This window comes from Amblyomma americanum, chromosome 1 (genome assembly GCF_052857255.1).
Source record: "Amblyomma americanum isolate KBUSLIRL-KWMA chromosome 1, ASM5285725v1, whole genome shotgun sequence".
NCBI classification, from domain to species: Eukaryota; Metazoa; Arthropoda; class Arachnida; order Ixodida; family Ixodidae; genus Amblyomma; species Amblyomma americanum.
In genome coordinates, this window is record NC_135497.1 from 206,765,896 (window position 1) to 206,793,797 (window position 27,902).

Below are 27,902 nucleotides of genomic sequence, written 5' to 3' on the forward strand. Positions count from 1 at the left end.
CGACTGGTCCCAGTGATAGCAAATCAGCAGCGAAAAGTTAAAGGCGTCAGGCTTGAAGAGAATAGGGTTAGAGTTGTTATATGATCTCCACCTTCAGTACAGGCTGCCTCAAAGCAAACACGCTGTTGCTTTCAATGAGAGATTTACCACCGTTAAGCATACAGTGTCCCCGTTTAAGCTCTTAAGGCAGCCCCGGAAAGTACCTACTCGGATCAGGAAGACATGCCGAACTGAGAAGAAGCATCGATACGGTCTACGTGCACGCGAGTGTGTGTGCAGACACAGGAGACATTAGTAGCATGCGCCGAAAGTTGGCCCCCGTGTTATCCGAACGCGACTGGTGTTTGTGCTGCACATTCGACGGCGATAGCTGTTGTCCATACTTTTCGCTGATTCCGGTTGCATGTCCTTCCGCGCTTTCATCAGCATGTGTCCCCATTAGTGCTGCCTTTAACAGCACGGCACTCGAGTATGGCACCGAACATAAGAACTTCATTCAAGCTTTCCCACTGATCGCTATATCAGAGGGACGCCCGAAGTTTTGCGTGGTTCTCAAAGGCGTCCGCAATTACGTCACCAAGAAGTGGTATCTCCTGTGCCGGGGCGTCATTTTTCTACAGCGCTGACGGGGCACTGCCAAGCCCAACAATTCTGGACAAAAGCATTTTTGAACGGGAAAGAGTTTTTGAACGCATTTTTTTTTCATATATTGTATTATTTCACTATAACGATCAATATATCCGCAGGTCTCCCGTCCACAGGCTTGCACCTTTTTGCTATTAACGTTTTTGCTATCGTCAGAAACGTTCTCTATTGGTTTTCTATGGCAGTCTTAAAGTTGCACTAAAGAGCAATCTGAACTCGTCTTTTTACCGCAGTAACTCTGTCTACACGTTGTGGACATTCTTAGAAACTTCGAATTATTGTCCTGTGCGGCCGATTGCCCTAATTAAATCGGATTAAACGCCTTTTTTTAAACTAAACGCAGTGGGTAGGAGGAGTCAACCAATGCGTCAGCCAGTACCGTAGCGGCTTGCCGCTCTGCCATCGGCGGAGTGATATGTAAATCAAAGGGTCCACGTGTATTTTTTATTTCCGTTGGCCTGATTTGCGGCTATATAGTCTGTGACTGAAATCGCTTATTCAGAGAAACCTAAAAATATAAAATAAAAGCGAAAGACAAGCCGCCACTGGACTGGCTGAAAGGCACTCCACGAGTTGGTTGACTCCGCCTACCTACCGCGTTGAGATAAAAAAAAAAAAAAAGGCGGGAGCCGGGGCGTTTAATCCGATTTAATTTGAAATTTCTAAGAATGCCCGAAATTTGTAGATAGAGTTCCTGCAGTAAAAAGACGAGTTCCGATTCTTCTTTAGTGTACCTTTAACTGCTCGGTGCAAGCGATGGAAACGCTGTAAAAGAAAGATATTGGTACACATCGGAAGAATGGATTATTACCTTCAATATTTCCATAACCGTACCTTATAATTTTCCAATCTTCAAATGATTTGTCCGAGATTGTTGGGCATGTCCCTGGAAGGAGGGGGGGGAATATTTACATTTTTCTGGCAATTAAAATGGCGCCCGCAAATGCGTCTTACAGCAGCGGCTCCAAAATGTCGGGATGTTAATATTAGATGCTGATCTTAGGTGACTTTAACGGGGAAGTAACGTGTTCTGAATTGTAGCGGGATTGTGCCGAGTTTTGAACGTTGAGTTTGTCCTGAGAGGAGAGCGCAGCTTCGTTCCATCGGGCGCGGTGGGCGAAGCGTGGCCAGCAGTCTAAGCGGGGGAAACCCGACAGACGTAACAACTTCGCGTTGAATTTGATAGTTGAGCGGTGACACCTAGATTCATCGCTGTTATGCACGTTTCACGTTAAGGTTGAGTTAGTGCGTGATTACGTTTCTAAAGCCAGCACCCAAAACATGAGAAAGCATTTGGATCGTTCCGTTGACGTTCTCTCGCAAATGTAGCATGAGCGATACGCTCGTGTACAGGCTTGTTCAAAAGTCTCCAGGCCACAGGGTCTGCTTTCAAGCCTCGTAAAGAACAGGTGGTGGGGATTCACGATGAAGTTCAAAATCTCTCTAGGGTGAGAAGGGGTGTCATTATCACCCATCAGGTCCTTGATCGCTTCATAGCCTCAATGAATGCTACGCTGCTTCAAGACGTGCTCCGGCCCAAGAACTTTTGACCAAACGTGTAAGTTCATGCGGTCAGCAGGTTTGCCTATCTGGCCTGCAACTTTGGCATTAAATAATTGTTGGCACATTCAAATTATTGTTTGCAATTGCATGTTCCTGAATGTCATATCATTTTCGATATTGTCGATGCTGTCGAGCCAGCCCCTACTAAATGCGACACCCCCGTTGCATGCACTAGTCTCCGAATGCCACCTGCTGCCTTCCTGCCTTGCCCCAACCACCTCACAGCACTCATCTCGCTCGCCCCACCTAACTTTTAGCTCTGTCCCATTGTGAACGAACATGCGAAAGGTACGCGCTTTGTGCCAAAGAAAAGGTCGCCAACATAAGGGCACCACTCGAGTCGTCAGCGGCAGCCTTCATCTGTTTACGACGGCGAGCAAAATCTAGTACTATATCGGCGACGGAAGTGTATGGGCGCTGAAGATATAGTGCAGAAAGGCTATGAATAGCAGCCTCAGTTCAGAACACATAACACGCACATTAAAAAAAAACGAGTTCTGCAAGGTGTGCTTCTCTTCCACACGTTGTTCCTGTGCTGGAACGAGGAAAAAACAGCTTTTAGATGCATATCACAGATGGCGCTAGGCGTCCACGCCGTGATCTGGGGGGAAGGTCATATGCAAGACGGTAGAATTTTACTGCACAAACTTTTCAGCTATAGAAGTCATTTCATTACCCCGTCATTCGCGATGCTATATACATTAATTCATATCAAAGTAATTCAATTCTTTACAGTAGTAGTAGTAGTAGTAGTAAAGACTTTTATTCGACCATAATTCTTTACATATTAAGTTATTTTCCGATTGTTTCCGTCGCTTTGTTCACACAGCACGGTGCATCCGGTGTTGTGTTCGCTGCCAATATTACAGCATTTCTTTTGCCACATAACTTGGTGCCATAACGGGCACAATGTTCACTTAGAGCTCATGGGCTTTATGGTCGCCAGTTTGAGAATGGCATCCGCAACAGGATCTTTGTTTGACTTGCTAAATGTAACTGTGGTAACTGCATGGTACCTTCGCTAGCGTTAAAAGGCAGGTGAAAATGTGCTGAACAGTAATTCTTGCCAGCCACTAGCTGTCAAGAACAGGATTAATTTCTAAGTCACAAGTCCGGAAAGAAAGTTTCTTGATGGAGGTCATTTCCTCCAGAACAATGACGACAAGAGGATTAGCCCGTTGGCCCTAAGCACGTTCAGCCCAGCGTTCTCAGAGCATATAGCACTGTAAAAAAAAAGAAAACATTTAGCAGAGCCAGATAACAAAGCAGCCGAACATGGAAGCCAAAGTAGTGCATAATTTTAGCATAATCTTGGCGTGCAGCAAAGATTTGAAAGGTATGATGCATTGGCTGCACGGACCAAATTCCATTGCACCATGCCATTATTGGTTGCGTGAATTGGCTGTGGGAAAATTCATCATTTCCTTTTCTGGCTCATAGGTACTGAGGAGAACGGAAAGCTGTAGCGGTTGGTGGTATTTCATACTGACGAATAAACAGCGCGAACAGACGAACATGAAGAATACCGTCTTGTCAGTGTTCGCCTGCTCGTTGCGTTTAGTCGTCCCTATGGATACTGCATGAACCTTCTGAGTACACTGCAGCTTCGCGGTCTGTTGCACTGCTCACTCAGGCACATATTGTTTTTTTTTTACTTTCTTGTCCAACAGAATTGAGCGATGTTTAAGGCAGCGGCAAAAAAAAAAAAAATTCGCGATGATATACTGTGGCGTTTTGCAACGGTATCAGAGGACTACGCTTGAATATGTAAGAAATTTCTTTCTTGTTTTTAAGATGAGAGTGCCGGGCAGTTCGTTAGTCGCATGCTGCGGCGTTTATTTGGTTGAAGTCCTTAGAAACGTAATATTTCCGTCACTTCGTGCATCTTTAGTTTCTGAGCTTCTCCTTCAAAAAACATTTCATTTCATTTTCTAAAGTTTGTTGCCGTATGTATGTATATGCATTCTTTAGTTTCCCCAGAGTAACGCACTTCATAATGTCTCCTTTTATCCCGTTCTAAGAAATGCATAGGAATATTGTTAGGTTGAGCCTGAAAAAAAAAAAACATCTCTGCTGTAAGAAAAATGTTCCTGTTTTAAACTTTAAGCCATGCTTGGGAGGGATGGCAGGTGGACCACGCTTCAAAAGAGCATACAATCTTTCTTAAGGATACATTGAAATTTTCTTGTTACATCACAGCTTTGCTCGTACGATCCGGAGTTTAGATCATGTAAGCTGCGCTCACTGTTTTTCTTCGCGACATTACACACTTAATGTATGTGAAAAGCACTCTAAACGACACCCATTATATCTTCCATGCTTAAACACAGATTGTGATGTCACACCTGGCGTTCAAAAAAAAAATCGGATGCGCTCCTATGTAACACATGCTGTCTGCTCGGTTCAACCTATAGTCATGATGGCTTATCGAGCAGTAGGTGTTTCAATTATAGGCCTTTACTTAATTTCGAGTGTGGCTGCGCTCGCTGTCGGGAGATTGTAGGAAAAAAGCGAAATTAGATTGTAGTAAACATTTCAAAGGATTTTTGCGTTCACACAGGCAGTGGTTCGAATAGAACCTCGCGAAGCTTTAACTTTGCTTAGTACAGCCGACACTGGAAAGCAGTGCGGACGGAACGGCCCATTCGTGAGACTCACGACATTTCGCCCTGACAAGAAAATTGCTAGGAGATGTAAGCGGGAAGTTTAAAGAGGCCATTTCTTTCTGAGCTGTGCCGTAGGGTCCTGATGGCGCTGGTAAGACGTGATCGCAATTACACTGACGACGGGCAACGAAGATCTTATATGGAAGTATTATTTACATGTCGGCATAACACTACCAGTCTACTTATTGTCGTAGTGTTACTGAGCTTATTTTTCCTTTTAATGTGTCGTAAAGAAGCGGGGCCGAGGGTTTGTCTAAATTTGAGGCTAGTTTTAAGCGGGTAAATGCGACATTAGTACATCTCACGCAGCAGTGCAGACACGCACTTCGGAAACGTGATGTATTTAGTGGGCTTGTGTTCTTTCTGCACCAATAGAAAATATCTGAGTTTCTCGCAGCTTGTTCTGCAACTTGCAGCCAGCATCGCAGTGTATTTCAGTGTTCGCTTATGGGTCTACATGTGACCTTATAAAAACTGTACTGCTTTCTCTCTGCTGCCACGTTTGCGATAAAAAATAAGAAGCATACACATTGCGCTATTAATCTTAGTTGAAACAGCTAGAAATCAAGTGCGACGAGTCGAAGAGCCTTGAACTCTTTACTGCTCCCAAGAATTGTCGGATTTTTTTTTTTAATTTCGACTGTGATCTTGTGTAACGCTTGTACTTCGTGAAGAAAACATTCGCGTTGAAATATTTTAGCATTAATTCCTTGAAAATGCTATTACTTCCGGCACTATGTATGAGTTTTCTCACTCACCTTCCAGTACAGAAGACATAATATGCAAAATTATATTTTCCTCAAAGTTTCAATAATACAGTTCAAATTCCCGAGGTACTTTGCTGGAGTTAAATTCAGTCAAACATTACGTTATACTTTTATACACAGTTCTTTGGTCTCGGCTGATGTTGCGGTGTTGATATTTTTTTTTTTTTTTGCTAGAATGAAGAATTGACCGTATGGGCAGCAGGCCATTCGCTGTGGTGATGGGCAGGGCTTCATGCTGAACAGTTCGAATTTGTACTTCGTTCCACTACTGCATGAGAAGGCAGTGTCTTTCAGGCACAAGAGCAAACACGCGGCATTTCGTGCGTAGTGGTGAGGGCTAATTAGTTTTTCGTGTGTTTTTAAAACGAGGTATTACCCTACGCTCCAATGCATGACAATTTTTTACAGAGTTATACAGTCTACCTGAAATGATGAAGCAACGACATTTGACCTTCGGTTGTGCCGTGAAGCCACCAAAAGAACACGAGATAACAAAAGAAACACTCGCAAGAGTGCAGATAAGGGCCTCGCCCCGCTGTTGGTTAGTGTTCTCTTGGTGCACGGAGCCGCTAATGATTTGGTCGACGTTCCGTGATTTTAGGTTAGGTTGTCCTACCCTCTACCTCATTTTCTCCTTTTTGTTTTCAGTTATTTCCGCTGCATAATCATTAGCCTCTCTGTGTGCCTGTTTGCAAAGAACCTACTAAGTACCTCGCGTGCAAAGCATAAGTCAGAAGAAAAAAACTCAGCTCAGAATCAGCCCTTATTTGGTAGGAAGAGCAAACATGTAAGAATAAAACGGCTACTTAAGCACAACCGCCAGTTAACTTCACGTTGCGTTCCAGCTTCAGATAATATCGGCCTTTCTCGTGTTCATGTTCAGTCGAAGGCGACTGCATGCGAGCTAATCAGAAGGGCGGAATTGTCCTCTGAAATATATTCAGCGAGAATATTTGTGCAACATCCAACGTGTGTTGTACAGGCTTTCAACGTTCGAAAGTCACGTATTTCACGTGCACAGACCCATGAAAGTCTTGTCGCTCCCTCCTAGGAAGCTTAGCAAACTTGGCATTCTTGCCCGTTTATCAGCCGACAGCTGGAAACGCGGAAGCGCTTGGTGGCAGTCTTGCGAACACCCAAATCGTAAGGTAACTCATTATGCGTTCGTTAACAACCTCCTCCTGTCGTCCATAGCCGCCGCCAGGGATGAGGGAGCATTACGCGCTCTTTTTCACGCCGTGTCTTCCTTTCGTCGGCCGCTAGCAGGTCGACAGGGAGCTGGCTACGAGCGCATGCCACGCAAAGAAATTTGTTAGGAGGCGAAAAGGGATAATTAAAAGCAAATGGCTCTTTCCCCTCTCTTCTTTTTCTCTTCTCGACAAAACTGTCGCGTAGGAAGCCGCAGCCTCTAATGTTCCCTACCCGTTAGTGGCAACGACGATTAGTTCCCGTCTCCAGCAGCCCAAATTAGTGTCTGAACCAGGCGCAAGAGCGGCAAAGTAGACTCCATTCAGGGCCAACGTAATTCGGGCCTAGTTCTGCACGGTCCCCAGCTTTCCGACCCCCGGATGCCGCCGCGAAAAGGCAGTCGCCAGCCGCTTCTTGATTAATGAAACGACCGCTATCAATTCGCTATAGGCTTCGCACCGGTAATCATTTCCTTTTTTTATTGTGTGTATTCCAACCAAATAAGGCGATGTAATGTAGAGTTTCATCTACAATTTCGAAAACTTCCATAGGCACGCCAACTTCACACATCGGCAGTGGTTCCCTCTGGCACAATTCTCGGTATCATGACGGTCAGAATACAGCAACAACAAAAAATAAATCGTTGTCTCGTCCAAACTTTGAAGAACGTATGAACAGACCGAGTATGCCATTGAGCTGCGAATAGGCAACGCGCAAAACAACTAAACGATCATACTTGGCTGTAGAAAGGGAGGATTTCATTTGAAAATGAAATGTTATTTAATCACTAGGCCGGCTGTGCATGAAACGCGATGGAAAAAGAAAACGGTGTCTAAAGCGCACCTTGTGAGATCGAGTTGCGCTAGTTCACAATCGAAAGAGGAGGTGGAGAGCGGGCTTACAGATGCACCCTGCATGTTGATGATTTCTAAAGCCTTCACGATTTCCCTAGTGGGTTTACATTTCTGTTCCAGAAGAACGGAGGCATTACAATGGCCACGGATTTGCAGTCGCGTTCTCGAGAGGATCAGGAGAACACTCCAACGACAGAAACAGCTGTCTCAGAAGAATGGATACAGGGACCAATTGGCCCCATGTGTTCAAGCCTACGGACACACGCCCGCCAAAAAAAGAAGGGATAACCAGGGGCAGTGGGGTTTTAGAAGCAGCAAAATGCACAATCGAACAGCGATATGCAAAGCGTCCCCACGCGACATCTGTATGCGCCAGGGAATTAAAAATAGCTTCTACGTGCTCTGGGATTGAAAATAAAGTAGCATTCATTCCTGAACGTTCCTCAGGGCAACGAGCGCCGGCATGCAATAGCGATTCTTATTCTTCGATTCAACCCTATTCTTTTCGCCAGCCGCCCTCACTCCGTGGCACATTCCGGGTAGAGCGAGGGCGTGGCGTTGCGTAAGCAAATGACGAAAATAAAAAAGAATAAAAAAGTAGGAACTACCCGATATAATTTAGCAATTCTTTTCACAATACTCCATTCCATTTTGTCAACCGTGGCACCAACAGCCCAACCCAGTGATAACAAGGGCATCGCGTCGCTTCATCGACTAACCAGAGAAGAGGAATAGAGTTAGAATGGAATCGCTACTGTTCTTGCCTTCGAATAGAACCGTATAATCATCCTGACCGGGGGATATTTTGAAGTGAAGGTAAAGAATTCACTTAGTGAAAGCAATTATACATCGTTTAACTCGCTGTGGATGCGAATAGAGTTTTAATTAGATAGGTTTAGAGTGTCATAGAAATAAAAAACGCGCATAATTTTCGAAGCAGGGACGAAATCACAACGGTGTATTCTCCATCCTGAACAAAGTAAGCGGAACCCCAATCCTTCGCAACGCGGTCGCGTGTATCGAACACCCCACCTCGCTCGTGCCCCGGCAAGCACAGTCGAAGCCGCTATCGTCGCACACTGGCGGCCGCAGTCGTTATCTCGTACGGCGTTTAGCGGACTTTTTTCAATGCGTATAGAAACAAGAACGTCCTCAATCCCCTTACATTTATAAAAAATTTCGTAGCTTGCAATTTCCTCGGACGCTCTGCAGCTTTCAAATTGCGACTTTTCTCGTGTCTGCAAAGGTTTAAAAGGCCAGTAATTATTATCAATTAACAAATGCGAGTATGATGAAGCAAACTGTATTCAGGTTTGGACTTTGTCAATACTGCTTTTGTTTTGTTTTGTTTTCCACGGAACATGTAGTTCTCTTTTAACCCTTTGGGTCGGGACGTATGGAACACCCTGGGTGCGCAACGCTGCCGGGCGGCGACTGGTCTTCTTTCCAATGCAGTTTATATGCATGTAACCGCTGGCGGAAGAGCAGAAAAAGACATAACCAAAGTTTACCTTGCTTTCTGTCGAGTACAATGCTCTTAAGTTTCTGAACAATGTGTGTGTGTGGTGTGTGTGTGTGTGGACAGAACGTTTTCCCCTACGAAAATTCTGTATTACACTAATGTCGAATCTTCAAAAATACAACCTTTGTCCGTAAAGTTTCGAGCCTAATTTATTTTCTTCTCTAGAAATGATTCCCCCAAAACAAATGTTGGTGCGTATGTGTAGCACCATATTTTCGGGCTAACCGGAGCTATTTATATTAATATCTGTGGCAACCGCTAGATGGCACTACATGTAGAAAAAAACGTTGTCACAAGTCGTCTGCGCATTCTACTGTGAGTGAATGGGGAGAGACGGACGTCCACCTCGAACAGCGTGTAAACATAAAATTCTGTGTGAAGCTTGGCAAGACAGCCGCACAGACGTATGATTTCCTTCGTGGCGCCTACGGCAACGAGACATTTTCGCGGGCGCGAGTTTTCGAGTGGCACAAGAGGTTCTTTTCGGGGAGAACGTCGGTGGAAGACGACACAAGGCCGGGGCACGCTTCAACCTCACGGAATGAAAACAACGTGGCTCGGATCAGGGAAATCGTACAGCAAGACCGCACCATTACAGTCCGCATGCTATCAGATGCTCTCGACATTAGTAAAACAACATGCCACCAAATTTTGCGTGAGAACTTGGGAAACGAAAGCTGAATGCAAGACTTGTGCCGCACTCCCTGACACAGGACCAGAAAGACACGCGAGGCAGAGCAGGATGCTTCATTCATCGACAGCATCATTACTGAGTCGAAACATGGCTTTCTCAATTCTACCCTCAAACAAAGAGGCAGAGCGCAGAATGGCGGTCCACAAGCTCTCCGGCGTCGGGAAAAGTGTGGCGACAGAAGACCAAAATAAAGACGATGCTGAAAGTTTTTTTCGATGCCAGAGGTGTCATACACCACGAGTTCGTCCCACAAAGGAACGGTGAATCAGGAGTATTATATCCGCGTGCTCCAACACATGCGTGATGCACTGCGATTTCATCGCCCTGACTTATGGGCATCTGGACAATGGAGCCTTCTCCACAATAACGCAAGGCCGCATACTGCTCTCAGCGGGATAAAATTTCTCGCCAAGAACAGCATTACTCTACTTTCCTATCCGCCATACTCGCCTGACCTCTGCCCATGCGATTTTTTCCTGTTTCCTCGTGTGAAGAGAGCTCTAAAAGTTCGCTGGATGGGGAGCGTGGAGGCCATTCAAAACGCCGCGACGAAGGAGCTGGCAGCCCTGCCAAAAGAAGCGTTTTCTGACTGTTTCCAAGACCTCAAGAAGCGTTGAAAGCTGTGTACAGACTACAAGGGAGACTATTTCGAATTGGTGCTGCACAAATAATGTAAAAGTTAAGCGGCTTTTTTTTTAATGGATACATTCTCGGAACTTTACGGACAAAGGTTGTAGCTACATTTTCGTGCTTCTTTTATTTTAGGTATCACATAACCATGCCTCAGAGTGGTGCAAGCAAATGTATACTAACGCATGCACCGTGCTTCACGCCGCAAACACTGGCTAGAAACGATTTCATCAAGATGATGTGCTTAGTAATGCGTCCCAAATGCAGCTTGTTTGGCTCCAAAGGGAGTTCCATTATAACAGTTACCTCGGTCTGTTCACAATCTGGACTCATGGCTTTCTTCGGCCTCAGGAATCTGAGTTCGTAAATAGAAATTCTTAACCCCACTGAATCTAGTGGTATCTGCGGCGTAAACCAAAACATGCTGTATGTCTGCCTGGAAGTGCAGTCAGGTGTAAATTCTCCCCAGCACGGATCTTGGTCGCATCTATATGAGCATCTTTACGGCCATTTAATATGCAGCTAAAGTATATGATGTGAAAAACTACACCTGTTTCATTTTTGTTACTCGCTGAACTCTGTGCGAGGGAAATGGCATTCCGAGAAAGCCATGCCCACGACCGCTTCTATGGAGGAGAGGGTGCTAATTTATGCCGGGAAGATAAAAAATTGAGCGTTGTTTTTTTTTATTTTCTTGCATTCATATGCACTATGAATCCTGCTCACCGCGAGGAGAGAAGGAAAGCTGGGGCAAAAGCTCTACACAGAAGCTCTCGGAGGCTCTCGGTGAAGGCCTCCAATGCACTGCTCCGCTTTTTGAGGACTTCTGGCCTGCACGATAGGCTGTGACTTTACTGAAAGCTGTGACTGCATAGTGACTTCAATTTCCTGCAACTCTCTTTTCTCCTTCATCTTTTTCTCCCCTCACCCCTTTTCCTCCTGTGCAGGGTAGCAAACCGGCTATTCTTCTGGTTAACCTCCCTGCCTTTCCTCCTCCTCCTCCTCTACACAGAATGTACAGTCCGCGTCACCCTTGTGTAGAGCGCTCCAGCAGTTCACACCTGGTAACAACTAAAAAAACGAAAGTAGACAGCGGTTCCTGATTTTTGGGAAAAGTGCTTATATCTACTTTGCGGGTCTATCTCGCACTACTTCAACGCAATTGTTGCCCATGGAACCTAGCGGCTGCGACAAGATCTGGATATGTTTGCAGGGAAGTGCACCGCCCGAGGGCTCTACACAAGGGTGACGCTGAGTGTACAGCCAACATGAACAAGCGGTATATGTAGATGCAGCCGAATACCCACAGAAACAAGCGTTCGCACTAGCGACGGTGGTCACTCAAGGCAGACTGATAGTCTCCGGCACTACTAAAACGAGATCCTCAGAATCGGCAGAAGAGGTGGCTATCGCCCTTGCTATCATGAACACCAACGCGGAACTATACTAAGCAAATCTAAATTCCCCGTACGATATTTTGCAAGAGGCAGAATTTCTCAGGCAGAAATGAACATATTGTGTCAAACAAAAAACAGAACTATTGAGTTTATATGGGTCCCGGCTCACTCAGGGAACCCTGGCAACGAAGCGGCGCACATCAAAGCTCGAGTATTCGTCAGCCGAGCAGGGGCCGCGGTAGTTACTGAGAGTTTCTCGAAGGACGGTTTAGCATCATGCCACAACATTACTAATCATTTTAAACAAGAAAGGCGGATCTTCCCTCTTGCAGACAAAACCTTAGATAAGCAGCAGGAGACAACCTGGAGGCGACTCCAGACTGAATCGTTCATGAATCCTTAATTACTATCAAAATTCTAGCCCGGTGATTACGACCCGAAATGTACACTATGTGGCGAAAAAGAGCACTTACGATCTCATATTGTGGAACTGTGAAGAGGAGCCGCCACCGGAATCTCTAATACAAGTTCCTACTCTCGAGCAATGGGAGGCCGTGTTGCTCAGCTCAGACCTGGGCGTTCAAACACGGACCATTGAATGGGCTACTCAGGTCGCTGTCAGCCGTGGGCCGATAGCCACCTAGCATGGATCATCTGCATTTTCTGATGAAATAAATGTTCTGCAATCCAATTTCTTTCAGCGAAACATTAACGGGCGGGGAGGGAAGACGCACTTGATCTGGATGCCAGTTAGCCCATTAGCCTGGCTGGCTTTAGCAGTTCAGCCTCCTTTATGTGGACTGTTGAGTTCACATTAATTTTAATCAGTCTAAACTGAATATGCCTACCCACTGAGAGTTAGCAGCGATGCTGCTATCGTGATATTGATTAGCGGCTCGTGAATTTGGTATCTTTAGCTAGCTCGTGGTGCTGATTCTGGCGCTGTGATATGTGTGGCTGCAACTGCAAAGTCTTCGCACTATTCAGTTTTCATTTCTATAATGAGAAGTTTGTCAGTACTTAATGCCAAGTGAGAAATCTGTGTCCTATAAAAGGTTCTGGGTCCTGGGCCTGCCAAGTGGTACTGAAGACAGAAACTTCATGCCTTCCTTTTCAGACAGTAACAGATCTGATTGCGCATGGAAAAATTTTTATTTACTAACGAGACACAACACTGAAAACCAGTTATCTTAATCTGCTTAAATTTTACGCATCCCGTTTCGCGCGAACTCATCTAACGAAGAACGCGGAGGGGTTTTGCACTTCGGTCACCGTGATACGAATATCTCTTCGCCTACTTTCAGAACAGCGAAACTGTTTTTTCTTTGTCCCGTTGATGGTGAAGCAACGCTTTCAGCACAACTTTTGCCTTAGCGCTCTCGAGAAGCCAGCCGAACACCTACTTCGCAGCCAGTAAAGCAGCAACACGCGAGCGGGCCTCCCAATCAGCGGTCCGGCCCTCCAGAACGAGCCCAGTGGAAGAAGTACGACTGCGGCGCGCGCTTCCCTCGTGCCCAGTCTGTTCCCCTACAACGTGGCAGGTGTTCGGCCGACGTGTCGCAATGGCACAATTCACGAGCCACCTCCAAATGGCTGCCGTCGAGACACACCGCTCAGCGATGCCCGCGGTAGATTCCTCGTCACCGCTCCTCTTTCTCTTTCGGCCACCTCCGATTCCGTAAGCCCGACGCTGTGCAGATGGCGTGCCGTATCATGATGCTGCTGCGATGAGGTAACGAGCCCGGCCGAAGCGGCGTTTCGCACGCGCAGTGCTGGCCTGCCGCTTCCACCTGCCATTGGTTGCCGCGAAATTGCAGGACACGACCGCTTGATCCAGCGAGGCACTCGTGGCCAGCCTTCCTCTAACCTCTCGCTTGGGAGTTTAAAGGGGTGCCATTTCGATGCTGCGCACTGCAATCAGTTCGCATTCTTTTTTCTACTCAGTGCGTGCATTTACTCAAAGCTAACTGCGTTATATGCGGACTCCAAACGCGAACCGATTCGCCAAACATGGACGCCGAATTCGTTGAGACAAAGCGCGCGCAATGTTATGCCAAAGAATGGGTGCAGGCATCAGCAAATAATTTAGATTTCATAAGCTAATTTTGTCAGAAATGTACCAAATACAGCCACGTTGTGCACACACTGCTGGCACGCATGTAAAATGTTAAAGTTACCTTTTTAGCATATACATACAAAGCTGTCACCAGCAAGCATACACACACACACGTACATAAAACCTAGCCAGGAAGATCAGACATACTTATTAGCTTTTTAGCTAAAGCAGGTCGTTTCATGCACAAAACCTCAGGAATGTTAATGCCTCGCGGTGTGTCCTCTGTAATAATTTACTTCCTTGTTTTATTGCACCACTATCGCGAGAACAATCCTCTCTTCGGGGAATCTGCAACCACCTACACGCACTGTGTCCCCCGTCGTACTCAAGAACGATTTATTTTCCCAGTTTAAACGCGAGCCGTGGCCGCGCTATGCCATTTTATGTTCTTCACGACGTCATTAATTTCATGACTCTGCTGTGCTTGAATGCAGGAAAAAGAAGTACAATGCAATTACAGCATTTAAATAGTTTTTCAACAAGGAAAAAAAAAGAGACGATTGCATAATGCCAACTAAAGTACTTCAGTTACACCAAATCCACACCGGTCGCCGCTAATGTTTTTAACGATGATCGCAACCCGAAGCACACGAAAAAAACGGTTTAATTATCCCCTCACGAAAAAAAAATTGAATCCTTCATTCCGCTTTTCGTTTAAAAAGAGCTAATGATTTCACGTGGAAATTTTTCGCGCCTGCGAATGTACACTAAAGCAAAAAAGTACTATGCAAATCAAGTTCCAAAGTTAATCCTTCCAACAAAGAGAGTTTCGTCACTCCGTGTTTCTTTTTTTTTTAATGCCGCAATAGTTTCCCAAATGGGTGACTGGCTGAGGAAGACGTCGGACTTTTACTACTTGCCACAAGTTTTTCACTATTAATTACCAATTTTACAAATAGAAAAAAAGAGGTACAATGCGCAAAAATCAAGAAGTATTATCTCCTTTCTCTCCTCTTTTCCTGCGTTATGCACTGGAAAAGGGTACAACATTTGTTCCCTTCATTCTTTATATTGCGCCAAAATCCCTACGCTACAGCAAACGCTCCGTTTTCCCGCTGACAATGTAGAGGATAAAATGAAAGTGCTACGTGTTGCCACTCTTGAAGTGTTCACACCTTTGTGGGAACACTTCGAGAAGCGGAACAATTTTTTTTTCTCAATCAGCAGCTGGGCTATCAGAATGTACAATGCTTTAGCGTCACGCGGACAATTTTTAACGCAACGAGAAGCGAACAAAGCCTGTGCAAAGGGTAAGGCTGCCAGCTAAGGCATCGCCACGGCCTCTGGAGCGCATTGCGTGTCAATCGTTTTGTGGTACGCTTAAACTACGAGAGCTTCAGGTGGCAGGCCTTCCCGTTGCACAAACGAGACCAAATCCAAAGTTCAAGGAACTCAATGCAGGGAAAGAAGACGGGCAAACTTACCGACAACTTCTGCAGACGTCGTGAGGCTAGAGAGCAGGGTCAGAAAGTAGACGACACGTGCGTTCCAGCGGCGCCTTGTCAAAAGTCGCGACGCACACGCAGTTCCTGGCATCACTCGACTAAAAGTCGATTGTTCACAAGAAAAAGTTTTGCGGGGAGGCGAGGCCCAACGCAGATGCCCACTACTACCACGGAGCTTCGCACAACGCAGTAGCATCCGAAGTATTCGAAGACGCCTTGGGAAACACGCGAGTCCTCCAAGAAAAAGCACGACCACTTCCGGCCCAGTCAGATCAAGCGCGACAGTCAAGAATGTCGACGCCACTGAGAGCCAAGCTCCGCAGACCGAGAAAGGGCCCGCCTGCGGAACATGCGCGTTCTTACTTTGCCGCTGCGACCAAGTTGGTTCCGTGCGCGCGCGCGCGCGACGGGGTGCTTCGGAGGGCACGGGAAGAGAGCGGCTCGACCGCGCAACAGCCGTGCAGAGCAGTGAAGAGCGCCACGCTCAGACCCGGCGTCCCACGTCGGCAGGAGAAGGGGAAGGGAGGGCGAGAGAGGGGGGCATTGGGACGAGGGAAAGGATTGCCGGGAGAGATAGGGAAGGCCGGAGGTGGGCTTCGGAGGGAGGGGCCGACACGAGGCGGCACACCGTGGCGGCGAAACAAAGCACGCCAGAAACCGCGAAGTGTCCCGCTCGCTTCGCCCGTCTGATGATCCGGCGCTCTTGTATTTCTCCCCGCCCCCATCGAGAAGCCGTGATAAAACCGAAGCCGGCTAGCTTAGCTTGCGCGATATGAGAGCGCGGGCTCAATGGAAATGAAATGTTTTTTTTTTATGGTATAGAAGACATAGTACTTCTTCCTTACTTTTCTTCAACGTCTGTCCTCCCCTGTGCCCAGTCAAGAATTATATCGAAGATGGCGAGAGCCTTTCCTGGCGCACACTGAAAAAAAGACTACTCGGCCTACCTACACCGTACGAAAAGCATGAAGCAACAAGCTTTTCGTTTCTTTCTTTCTTTTTTTTACCCGCAGCGTGAAAACCTGCGCGAAATAATTCGGTTCTTTGTAACAATTGCTCGCAGTCGGCTGCTATGCGCGGGAATTTCTTCTTTACGCTCCTTCATTGGTGACAGATGGTGGAACCATTTATCGTGAACGGACGAATTGTCCACGCCGTTTGTTCTCCCGGCTCTCAGCGAACAACAGAAATGCTGCATAGGAGCTGCACAAGCGGAACCCTGGCCGCCTCACACGCGAGAAAAAAGGCATTTGTCAAGCCAACAAGAGAGGCTTGAACGCTTCACTTCCTCTGAACGCGCTCCTGTGATCGAATAGTTCTGTCGCCACGCAAACGAAACGCCTTCGAGATTTATGTCTAGCGTGTTGTCTATCTACCCCTTTTCAGCCCCCTCAGCCACCTGTTCTTGGAGTGTACTACGTGCAGGAAAAAATTATGTAGCTTTAACAGGAGAGGAGGAGAAAGTTGTTCGCGTATAAGCACGGCCGTCAAAGGGCATGATGAATGTCATAGGTGGTTGCAGGTAGACTGCGGCATCTCTTGAAACGAACGCGCAGACGAATGTGCCTTATCTGCTCACTATGCGATGGTCGATGCGCATCCACCGAGGACGGGAGAGGCAGGCACGCTTCGCGCCGGCCTACGGTGGTATTCGCAAAACTCGGGCAAATTAAGAAAATCGTATTTATATGCCCACAGATCTTTCGTGCCGCTTTGTCGTCCGTAGGGCATGCCACAACGCGAAAACTCTCGTTCTCGCGTGTGTGACCCATCGCCTCATTTTCAGTCAAGCATTCATTCCTTCGTCACCCGGATGGCCTTGCCTGTGGTGGCCCCAGGTGTTGCGATCATGTCCGGTAAGTGATTTTTTTACATTTATTAGGTAAGCCACGATCTGCGGCCTGCCCTTTTCTGTCTCAACAACCGCCTGCTGACGGAGCACAGCGAATAGGGTGCCTGTAGTGTCATCCTTGAAATGTTCCTCATCTATTCAATTTCGCGGGGCTGTCGTTTTGCCGCGTTAGGTTGTGAAAGGGCTCGAAGGCTGAGAGGACTCGAGAAGGCTCGAAGAAGTTTTTTTTCAACTCTTAGCGCTGTCATCGTGATGTTTTCAAATACATGTGCAGTGTCACTGCCCTACAGCCACAGGAAGCGTGGGATTTTTCAGCGCATTTGCCTACTGAAAAAAACAAAAAACCTTTGCATCGTTGTCAGGCGCAGCGGAGACAGCAGGTGCACAGAAGATTTTTCCCATGTTTCCGTGTTTTATTTCTTTCCTTCTTCGCATCCATCTCTCTATTTTTCCCCTTCTTTCTCTTTTCCTGACTTTATTAAGCTTGCATTTCCTTTATTCTCTTTTCTCGCTGACAGAGCGGTAACACGGAGGCTGTTTATTGCATATACAGGGTGTTGCACTTAATCATTTACACTATTTTTGAAAATGGCCTTTTTGAGTTAGAAGAGCGCTTTTTTTTGGCGTAGAGTTCCAAGCAGTGTAGCGCATCAGAATGCAGCTAAGACGCTCTAGCTAGCAGGCTGGTTAACTAATTTTGAATAGTTAACCTTTTAACTATTACCGTTAGGCTCCATAATTATTGCGAGGCGTGTAGCCCAGCGTAAGTAATATCCATAGCATTTTTTTAGAATTTCTAAAATGTGTTACCCTCGGCGCTGTGGCCCAAAAAACTAGCTATTTCGACGAGTTACGTGCACTGAAGAGGTTGCTTTGCCTGCAAGCTTCTCGAAGTCGCATGCATTTAGTGCGATCTAAACAAAATTTGTTGGGCCACAGCGCCGAGGGTAACCACATTTTCGAAATTCTAAAAACTTATATGGATTTCACGGTCCACACGCCTCTCACGGTCTCACGGTCTCACACGCCTCTGAATAATTATGCAGCCTATCCATATTAATTAAGAAGTTAACTATTCAATATTAGTTAACCAGCATGCTAGTCAGCACGTCTTAGCTTTATTCTGATGTACTACACCGTTGACAATGCTACGCCAAAAAAAAAGCGCTCCACTTACCAGAAAATCCTATTTTTAAAAATTGTGCAAAGTCTTAGGTGAAACACACAGTATACCCGCGCTTCCTTTTAGCTAGCTTGTTCATTATTTCCGAAGTGAATAAGAAGGAGCTGAGGTTTTTAGAACAAAGCCTCGTATCACTTCGCAAGTATGCTAGCTTTGATTAGAAGGAAGAATGCACACATACATAATGATGAACTATATCTCAAAAATAGGCAGTCAGGTCCATGTCACGAGCTGACCACATGACCAGTCGCTGCTACTCAAGCGGGGGCAGTAACATTTAAGTACGTATGCCTTGGAAAGCCATTTTCTAAGCGAGGCATTATTCAGTGTCACATACTGAATGAACAAATTTTGGTGCGAATTAGAGTATTCCGGTCATAATTAACTGACATAGTCTCCAATCAGTAACCTAGAGCCCTTTTTATTAGTTTTCAGAGTTTGTTCATTGAATAAGGGCAGGTGTCAGATGCATAAAACTCATTAGTACAGAAGAAGGTCCCAAAGTAAAGACTGCAAAAATTAAATGCATACAGTTATTATAGATGACTGACAAATTTTAAAATTACTGAGATTACAGAGCGCGACAAATAAACTATATCGATAACTACGTTAGACATTAGGAAATAAAAATCGTTTTTAAAACAAGATGAAAAAAGAGATCATTAGTAACAGAACACAAGCGAAAGGCATCACACGTAATATAATGTCGGAAAGAAATGGTAAATCGCAGAATAACATAAAATTCCCTGTGCCGAAAAAAAACTAAATACAAATATGATAAACATGCTTCCATCACTGAGTGAAGAGGAGAGCGTAAGGATTACCGTATAAGAACATTGATCACGACTCAACACGTTACGTTCTTCTCTGGCTTACGCCGAATACCTACATAAGGAAATAAAACAACAGAACGCAACAAATTATTTAGCGCGGCCGCACCTTGGCCTGGTAGCAAACGTTTTCAAACGCTCTCGCACTAATGCGATAAGTCATGGTCGAATAAACGAGATGTAATATAAGGCAGAGCGAGTACTATTTCGAGTTGTGGAGTTCAAGCGCCTTCTTCGCCTCATGCCAACGCCGGCAAAATCCTCAATAATGCCACAAAGCAGTGACAAAGCACGCTATAGCCTCCACACGAAAACCTACTGAACTGTATAATTAGCATAAAAATGCGACACAAGTGCGCAGGTTTACAGTGCGTTCAAAGTCGACATGTCCAGAGACACTTGTGAAGCGAGGTCCCGTATTACTTAGCATAATTTAACTGAGTAATTGACACAAAAGAACAAAATTTCAGCAGTTAAAATACATGAAAAGATCATGACGAAAGCTTTAGAGCCTCGCTAGAAACTCCTAGTGCGATAACTTTTGTAACAGTAATTTTATATGAACACAAAGAAAAAACTATCGCGGCAATGATCCCGAGATTAAAAATAACCGCAGCATGACCGCTTGAAAAGGAAAATTGGTTTTGGGGAAAGGAAATGGCGCAGTATCTGTCTCATATATCGTTGGACACCTGAACCGCGCCGTAAGGAAAGGGGTAGAGGAAGTGAAAGAAGAAAGGAAGAAAGAGATGCCGTAGTGGAGGCCTCCGCAATAATTTCGACCACCTGGAGATCTTTAACGTGCGCTGACATCGCACATCACACGGCCACCTTAGTGTTTCGCCTCCATCGAAACGCAGTCACCGCGGTCGGGTTCGAACCCGACAGCGGCGTCTGCGTTTCGATGGAGGCGAACCGGACCGCGGTGGCTGCGTTTCGATGGAGGCGACCGCTTTCGAGAAAAAATCTCGCCCCTAGCCATCTGTTTACCTGGCGCTGCCGGGGCATCCTCGTCGACGCTGTCGCAACCACAATCTAGGGCAGCTCCAGCGTTTCCCGCGCTTCGTCCAGTGCGCGAAAGCACAGTTGCGAATAAACGTGCTCATTCGGAAACTTCGCTGCTCGCTGTTTCTATTGAGGCGTTTCTCGACGAAAACTTATTCTGAAACGGTTCAGAAATGAACTAATGAGCGTCAATAACTGCGTCTTGAAGGAAGAAAACTCCTTCTTGAGTGCACTGGATTACCACTGAGAATAACCTTTGAGTTTGATTTTCGTGAAATCACCCAGTATGTTTTAATACCTTGATTAAGTTTAGGCTCACCACGGGAGAACGTTGCGAGATTCACCTGTTTTTCGCGCTAAGAATACAAAATTAAAAACCTTAAATGAACTAATTCTCGGCGACGAGCAAGTTAACACTGCCAGTGATAATAATGCTCTCGGATTAACACCTTCAGGAAACCTTAGATTTTATCAACCTGTTGAACAACTTCGCAGAAATCTCACAGTCTGAGGACGCTGGTGTCTTCTCTCAACAGCAGCAAAACGCATGATGTTTAATTAATTGTTTTGGAGTGACAGCTGTGTGGTCTATGCTGTCGGAGTTTTGCGTCAGGCGTATGAACGCCAAAACGAAGTGCTGCCTAGCGGTCACACCACGAACTACTTAGCAAGGCCGCTATCACTGCCACGTGTAGCTACAGGGGTGGCTTTGTTGCAACATCAGCATCACGATGCTTGATTGCTGTTGATTTAGTCTGTGGCTGCGTCCTTGTCAAGCGAGGAACCCATGGTTGCTTCCACTAATTTGCTTTCGTACTATCCTACCACACCGATTTGCGTAGTTCATATGTGGCTGTCTGCGTACCCGTCGCACTGCTGTGACGTCGGCATCTATGGTCCAGTCACCGCTGGCTTTTTGGATCCAATATATTCTTTAACACATTATTCATAACCATATCGCCCAGTTTTTGTGGTAAAATAAGGTCTTTTATAGCATATTTGACATGGTTTTAGATGATGTTTTAGGTTTCATAAGAACAGAGCAACCATCCGAAATGTCAAAGGAATTTTTCATAGCCTAAATTGTGGTAATAAATTTGATGTAACATTTATATGAAGTATTCAGCAACGTCACCGTGTCCATCATTTTGTTGTAGATGAACGACGAAAGGCCGCGCGCATGCCTAATCGGCATATCGCCACCTGCTCCGGCCTGCGCCGCTGAAGCCGCCATGCATTGGACAGCAAAATGACTCCAATGACAATACGTTAATACCCTCTATAGGCTTCATTATAGACTGTAATTAAAAGTGAACATCATGTTTTAAAAAGCCGAGATTGATAAATTAGACATATATCTTTTTTCCGCTCGCTCTCACATTGTTACGCACTTTTCAAAATGAGTCTTATGTGACCCCTGCATCTTCTAATGTGCTACAAAGCTCAGGCATAGGTCCATTACTTTTTTACTTTACACTAATTACGCCCCGAGAAATGTTATTTCTATGATTCTTTTCCATGCGTACGACTCTATGCTATATCACACCTTCGTTTTCCCTCAGGGTCATTATTGTATTAACTAATCGCTTGCTAGGTTTTGCTGGTGGTGGAAAACTTAGGAAATGAGTGTTAATATCTCGAAATATATAAATTGGACATTTTCTAAGAGCTCCTCGAAATATATTCTCGTTTACTTATTTGACAGCCTATTATTAGAAAGAGCCGATTATAAGCACACATACGAAAAATCACAGAGCCAACAAAGGAAAGAAATGATGGAATGTAAACAGACAGAAAAAAAAGGCCAGCCCAAAACCAAAACGATGTGCGCAATCGTTTGTGTGAAAAGTCATCGTAAACCCAGCTGAATATTCATTCGCCGTCTCTACTGGGTATTTCTAAATCGCTTTCCTCATCATGCACCAGGCTGACTTTAGTGCGATCTAACACCGCTACTCGAGCTTCCAAAGTCTAGAGAAAGCCCTTTCGCAGTCGCGAAAACACCTTTCTTTTTGCCCCAGAGCTGAACAGGGGCTCTCTTCGTCTTCAGCAATCCATATTGTTTTGTTCATGCCAAAATATCGCTGCGCTTCAAGGTTCGATCAATTGCCTGCTGCTCAACTGTAAGATTGAAAACAGTAATGTAGTGCCACTGCTTAGTCGTAGCAATCGCGTAGCGGTGCGAAACCTGCTACCTCTGTACTGTACGCTACGTATTCCTCCATCGCCACATTAAAATATGGCGCAGCGATGGCGTTGGCGGAGCCGCATCCTTGAGTTAAGGCCTATTTGCAAGTTTTGCGTGAGGAGTTTTCGTAAAAACCATCGGCATAAATTCGAGTACACCAGTTACCCTACACCAGCTCAACGTATAGGTTAATTAGGTATTACCAAGACCTTCACATCGCCTTTTACTTTGTTTGCAATAATGCGTTTAATATAGCCCCCCCCCCCTTCCACCTTCCTCTGATATCGAGGTTTCCAAGCATGCCGCTTGGCTCATTCGGTCACCTCTATTAAACAAATTAATTCATACAACCAGCGACTGATAATCAATTAGAGAATAACCTCACTTTGTCCCTACGCAATTAATCAACTGCCATTATTTCTGCTTAGAACTGGTTTTCATTTTGTTTGTTCTCTTGCACGTCTGCCTTGTGTTTTAAAATATGTACGCTGCGGTCTCGCTTTGTACCTCCCATTCCTGTTACAGCTCGAAATGGAGCAAAAATATGAGTAACAATGACCGAAATTTTAAAAACAAAGCAAGTCTGATCTGAAATTGCGGTAATCATCTCCCTGGAAGCGGTGAGCAGCCATAAAAACAAAGATATGAAATCATTTCAATTGGAATTCGGCCATGCAGAACAACACTCACGAAAAAGGAATAGCAATGCCGAACAACGCTCATCAAAAAGCAATAGCAATGTATGAAATAAACGAAAAACAAAATAAAGAACTCCTGGCGGCCATACAGTGCTTACGGAAATATTAAAGGAAGCCAAAATAGTTTCGGCTATTCTTAGGTTTACATACAGGATGGTAAGTCAACTTTGAATGAAGATTGGTTTTCCCTGCGCCTCTACCTCAGTATCATCACTGTAATTATAAAGCGACGGCTTAAGAAGTTATTTTGGTCGACAAAGTTCCTTCCGAAAGCCAATTAATTCGTTTACCGTGGCAGATACGGGAAATTATGGTTTGGAAGCCCTCAGGAGCGATCATCATTCACACGTGCCGAATGTTAAGCTGCCCTGTAAGAATATTATTGAGCACACAGTATATTTGCCTTCGCTTCTTTACCAACCACCATACGAGCAAGGTAGACCGAGTAACATTCCTAGCGTCGGGATGGCAAGCCGAATTGAGTTCACGGCAATAGACATCACACGAAAAGAGCTCAAACATTAGCTGCTACACGTATAAGTAGGCAGGAATTAATTAAATTCAGCTCTCATTGTGTCATGTGAAATAAATTTTAAAAATTTGGAGTGTTGCTTGTACAATGTTGACGGGGATGAATCCGGGTTTTGCACAATGAGAAGGAAAGCAGGACGCATGCTTATTTTGTAAAAACGAAGCGCAATGCAATTGGTTCGCTACAAATTTTCGTCTGCAGAGTCTCTGGTGGCAAGAGTACATATTCCTTCACTAAGTTACGTTATTTGCGCAAAATACAGGCCTCTTTGAGCCTTGACCAATTTTTAAACAACCTGGGCATTTTTCTTTTTAAAAAAAACTGCAGAATAAGACTCAAGTTATCAATGGGGAGTGTACTGCTAATGTCCTGGCAGCATATGAAGGAATGTGAAAAAGTATGGATATTTATTGACTGATCGTACGCTTAGAAGCATTATGTGAGTTTACACACGAAATGAATGGGCAAAATGATGTCGAAAAAAAGGTAAGTGTTTCGCGGGGTATGGCTCTGATCACATTGTGACATCCACGTGACATTCTCATTGTCAGGGCTCGCCGCCAAATCCCCTCTTGTTCCTTATTTAAATTAGCGAATTACCCGACCACGTTTTCCGCAAAAGCCACTTATTCATTGACAGTTATGTAGCCTTCCTTCACTTTAACCGTCAGAATGACGTCATAGCGCTGTTTTCTTTTTAATTTTTTAGCATCTGGTTACAGAATAAACTATTTCTAAGTGTACTGCCCATTTCTCACACTTTTACTTGTTCACCACCTCTTATTCGCTTATAGCATATTCTTACTTTGATATGCACGTCATCTCTTTGACTTGAACAAGGCACACTTGTAAATTATAATTAGCAGCGGTGAGTGCATGCCAGTATATCTGCGTCGCAACTTCGCTGCTGGCCTCATGACACTAAAGCTACTGTTGAACAAATTATAAACCTGTAGTAAGCTGGAGTACACTGCATCCATCTCGGATTTTAACACTTGTAATTTTATTCATTATCCCCAACTATGAGGCAGAATAACTCAATTCGTTTTGATCGTCACTATCATAACCAGAGTACTAGCGAGGGTTCTATGAATGAATAACTTCACGCTGCCTTTCCTCGCCTCTCAATGCAAATTTTCTCGGCGTTGTTTCGCAGAAGTTATTACAAGCCTATTTTCACAGTGAGTCTATCCTTTAATAATTATTCATTTTGCCTTCAATCAATTATACTAAAAATGCAGAAATTTCTTTCTATCATACGAAAACTTCTCTCCAGTTTTCCATTCTATGTTCCTCACGGGACTGGAAGTGAATTCCCGGACAGACAACTTGTATTCCTGATCACTTGCGACTGCGCAATGCCTTAGCTAACATCGTATAGGCAGGAACGTAACGAAGTTGCTAAGGTATTAATACCCAAAAATTCTGGGCAAAGGCATTTTTGAGCGGGAAACCGTTTATGAAGGCAATTTTTTTTTCAGATAATGTAAGATTTCACTATAAAATCAATATATCTGCAGGTCACCCGACGGCAGTATTGTAATTTTTTCTATTAAAGTTTTTTGCGATCGTCAAAAGCGTTCCGCATTGATTTTTTATGGCAGTCTTAACTCTTCGACGCGATTGATGGAAACACATTAAAAGAAAGATTTTGCTATATATCAGAAGAATGGACCATTGCCTTCAATAGTTTCACAACAGTGTATAAGAATTTTCCAATTTTAAAAATTTTGTCCGAGAGTGTTGGACATGTTAGCTCAGTATTCTGCGCAACCAGGCGCGCATGCAAGACTCTTATTTTAAACTTATTTGTAACCTCTCCGTTCTCTAAAGTCCTTGGTCATGATGAGGACGTAATTAATTAAAGAAATAATCACATGCAATGCACGCCGATGAATGCAATGATTGAAACAGACTAGGCCTCATTACGAATAATCGCCTACAGTTATACTTACCTGTAAAATGAATGCACGCTCTCACGTTGTCGCTGAATGCCGACAAGTAATCTCCGTCTTCGAGTGCGATCATAAACTTTACGACGCGGGTCCATTTCGAACCCTCATTCTTCGTATGCAGAAAAAACCGTATCCATAGTAATGATATGTTCTCCCATTCGAAGGGTGCTCAGTGCAGTCGAGCTTCTAGATAAGCATATCATTCCGACATGCACTCTCATGAAGAGCCTGCTTCTTCTGTAAGTAGCCCATAAATTACAGGTAGGGTTCCTCCGTCCGCCCATGAACTCACGCCAACAACACGAGAAGGCTTTATTTCCCTTCGGAAATAAATAAAGCACTACTGTGTATCACTACCAGTATATTTCTGATTTTTGGCTGCCGGTCTAGGCAAGTTAGTTATGTGAGTATTATGCCACGCGTCGCTCAGGGAGAGTCAGCCAACTTGTGTGTACCCAAATTTGTTTTCCACAGTTTGGTGCACTTGGATACCACTTGCGCTGGATTTGGAATAACTTCCGGTACGGCAGCAGAGCTCTCCACCCAAATGGTCTTTTGCTCTCATAGGGCTCGTTATACTGTCTCTCAGCACGAGGGCTATTAAGTTAAGGAGGAAAGGCAAACACGTGTGTAGAAAGCAAAAACAAATATCTTGTATGGGTGCCATGGGCACTAAGTGATTTTATTAGGTGAAGACCTCGCTTTTTTTCATGTAGATTTCACGTTTCATAACGGGTGCCAAAGTAAAACTTATCCGGCCTGTTTCCCATCTCATCTTCATTTAAATGTAGCTGTTGCGGCCAGGTATCAAACCTCGAACCTCCCGCCGATCAGTACCACGCCTTGTGCACCTACATTGTTTAAGCACTATCAGTGGGTGGCAGGGTAAGGAAAAAAACTATGTACGGAAATGAGTAGCAAACCTTTTGCACTAAGGGCTGCTAAAGCAAGGGGCCCTTCTTTCCCTTCCTCCAGCGGCATCGCAGCTCCAGATAGCGAGCTGTTCTCTAGGGCGCGAATGCCTCTTTGGTTTCCAACGCACGGGCCCACTTCGGAGAGTGGTCCGCATATTGAGTCTCGAGTCGAGGCAATGGCACATGTACCCGCGCATTCATGAGCGCGAATTCCGATCCTCCGCCAGCGGCAGATAAGACTCCTCTGTTGAGCCGTCGGCACCCTGCTCTTGATATGGTCCTAGCCTGCATGGCAGAGACATAGCTTGTTCGCACAGCTTGAAGGAAAGCTCGTGGTGAGTACTCTACCCGCAACCGGGTGCCGTACCTCTGCCAAAACCTTGCTCAACCATCCGTGAGTTTCTGGCACTTTCCAGCCTCCGCAGCTCATACGAACAGGAGTCCACAAAGGTTCTCCCAAAACGGAAGGCACGAAAAAAGCTGAATTTCCTCGCTACCAGGAGGTTGGTTTGCGACTGGTGTTAAGAAGTGCAGAGTATAAATTCGTGGCTCTATGCTAGGCTGCCAGGCAAGTGATTTTTTTTCGCAATTTCCTTAGCGTGATAACTTTTGTGGCAACCTGCACACGAAACCGGCTGCCATCGTTTCCTTTTTCTTTTTTCACTTGGGGGTGGGATGAGGGGGGGGGGGGGGGGGGCGCACGTTCACAAGTGTGTCTTCACACACACAAACAAAAAAATACGTAAGCGCCGCAAGTTTCTCAACTCAGCGCATGTTTCATGTGTTGTTTGCATTTTACTAGGCCTGTAGTTCTCAGCTGACTTACTGTACTGATAATGCAGGTAAAGCATCAGAGAAAAAGAAACCGCTCTGTCTTCAAAGGGTGATCCAAGGCCAGTTGAGGACGCTTGCTGCTGAAGACACGGCTTTTCTGCCCCTGAACTCAGTGAAATTCTAAAGGAAGTTGCAACCTTGATGCGCGCGCTGACGAAACCGCACTTCGCCAAGGCGCATCCGCACCCGCTCGCAGTGGGATCAGACTTCATCATGCTCTAATCAATTTTGGCATCAGGGTGCAGAGTATATTTCACTGCAGGAGCGCACCATTATATAGCACTTGAAAAAAAATCGCTTACTTTACTTTGTGTCTTATAACATATGCTAAAGTTTTAAAAAAACGGTGCATGCTAAAGAATGATATGTGAACTAAACCTGCTTAAGTGTCAGCATAGTATCGAAGCCCAGTAAACACTCCTGG

At 45.2% G+C, this 27,902-nt stretch overlaps 1 protein-coding gene and 1 long non-coding RNA gene across 3 annotated transcripts in view; one reads left to right on the forward strand and one right to left on the reverse strand.

Annotated features, from left to right (window-relative positions):
* Window positions 1-15,961, reverse strand: part of LOC144114534 (hemicentin-2-like) — a 691,994-nt gene extending 676,033 nt beyond the window's left edge. Inside the window, exon 1 of the mRNA XM_077648339.1 lies at window positions 15,467-15,961. Within this exon, the coding sequence (XP_077504465.1) occupies window positions 15,467-15,683 (217 nt within the window). The 5' untranslated portion in view covers window positions 15,684-15,961. The remainder of the gene's footprint in view (window positions 1-15,466) is intronic.
* Window positions 1-27,902, forward strand: part of LOC144114535 (uncharacterized) — a 140,426-nt gene that overhangs the window by 71,324 nt on the left and 41,200 nt on the right. The window contains exon 1 of one of the 2 annotated variants that reach the window (XR_013311047.1): window positions 17,268-17,343. The exons of the other annotated variant lie outside the window; for it this stretch is intronic. This is a non-coding gene — a long non-coding RNA (uncharacterized LOC144114535). Of the gene's footprint in view, window positions 1-17,267; window positions 17,344-27,902 lie in introns of those variants that run through there. 2 annotated transcript variants of the gene reach the window in all.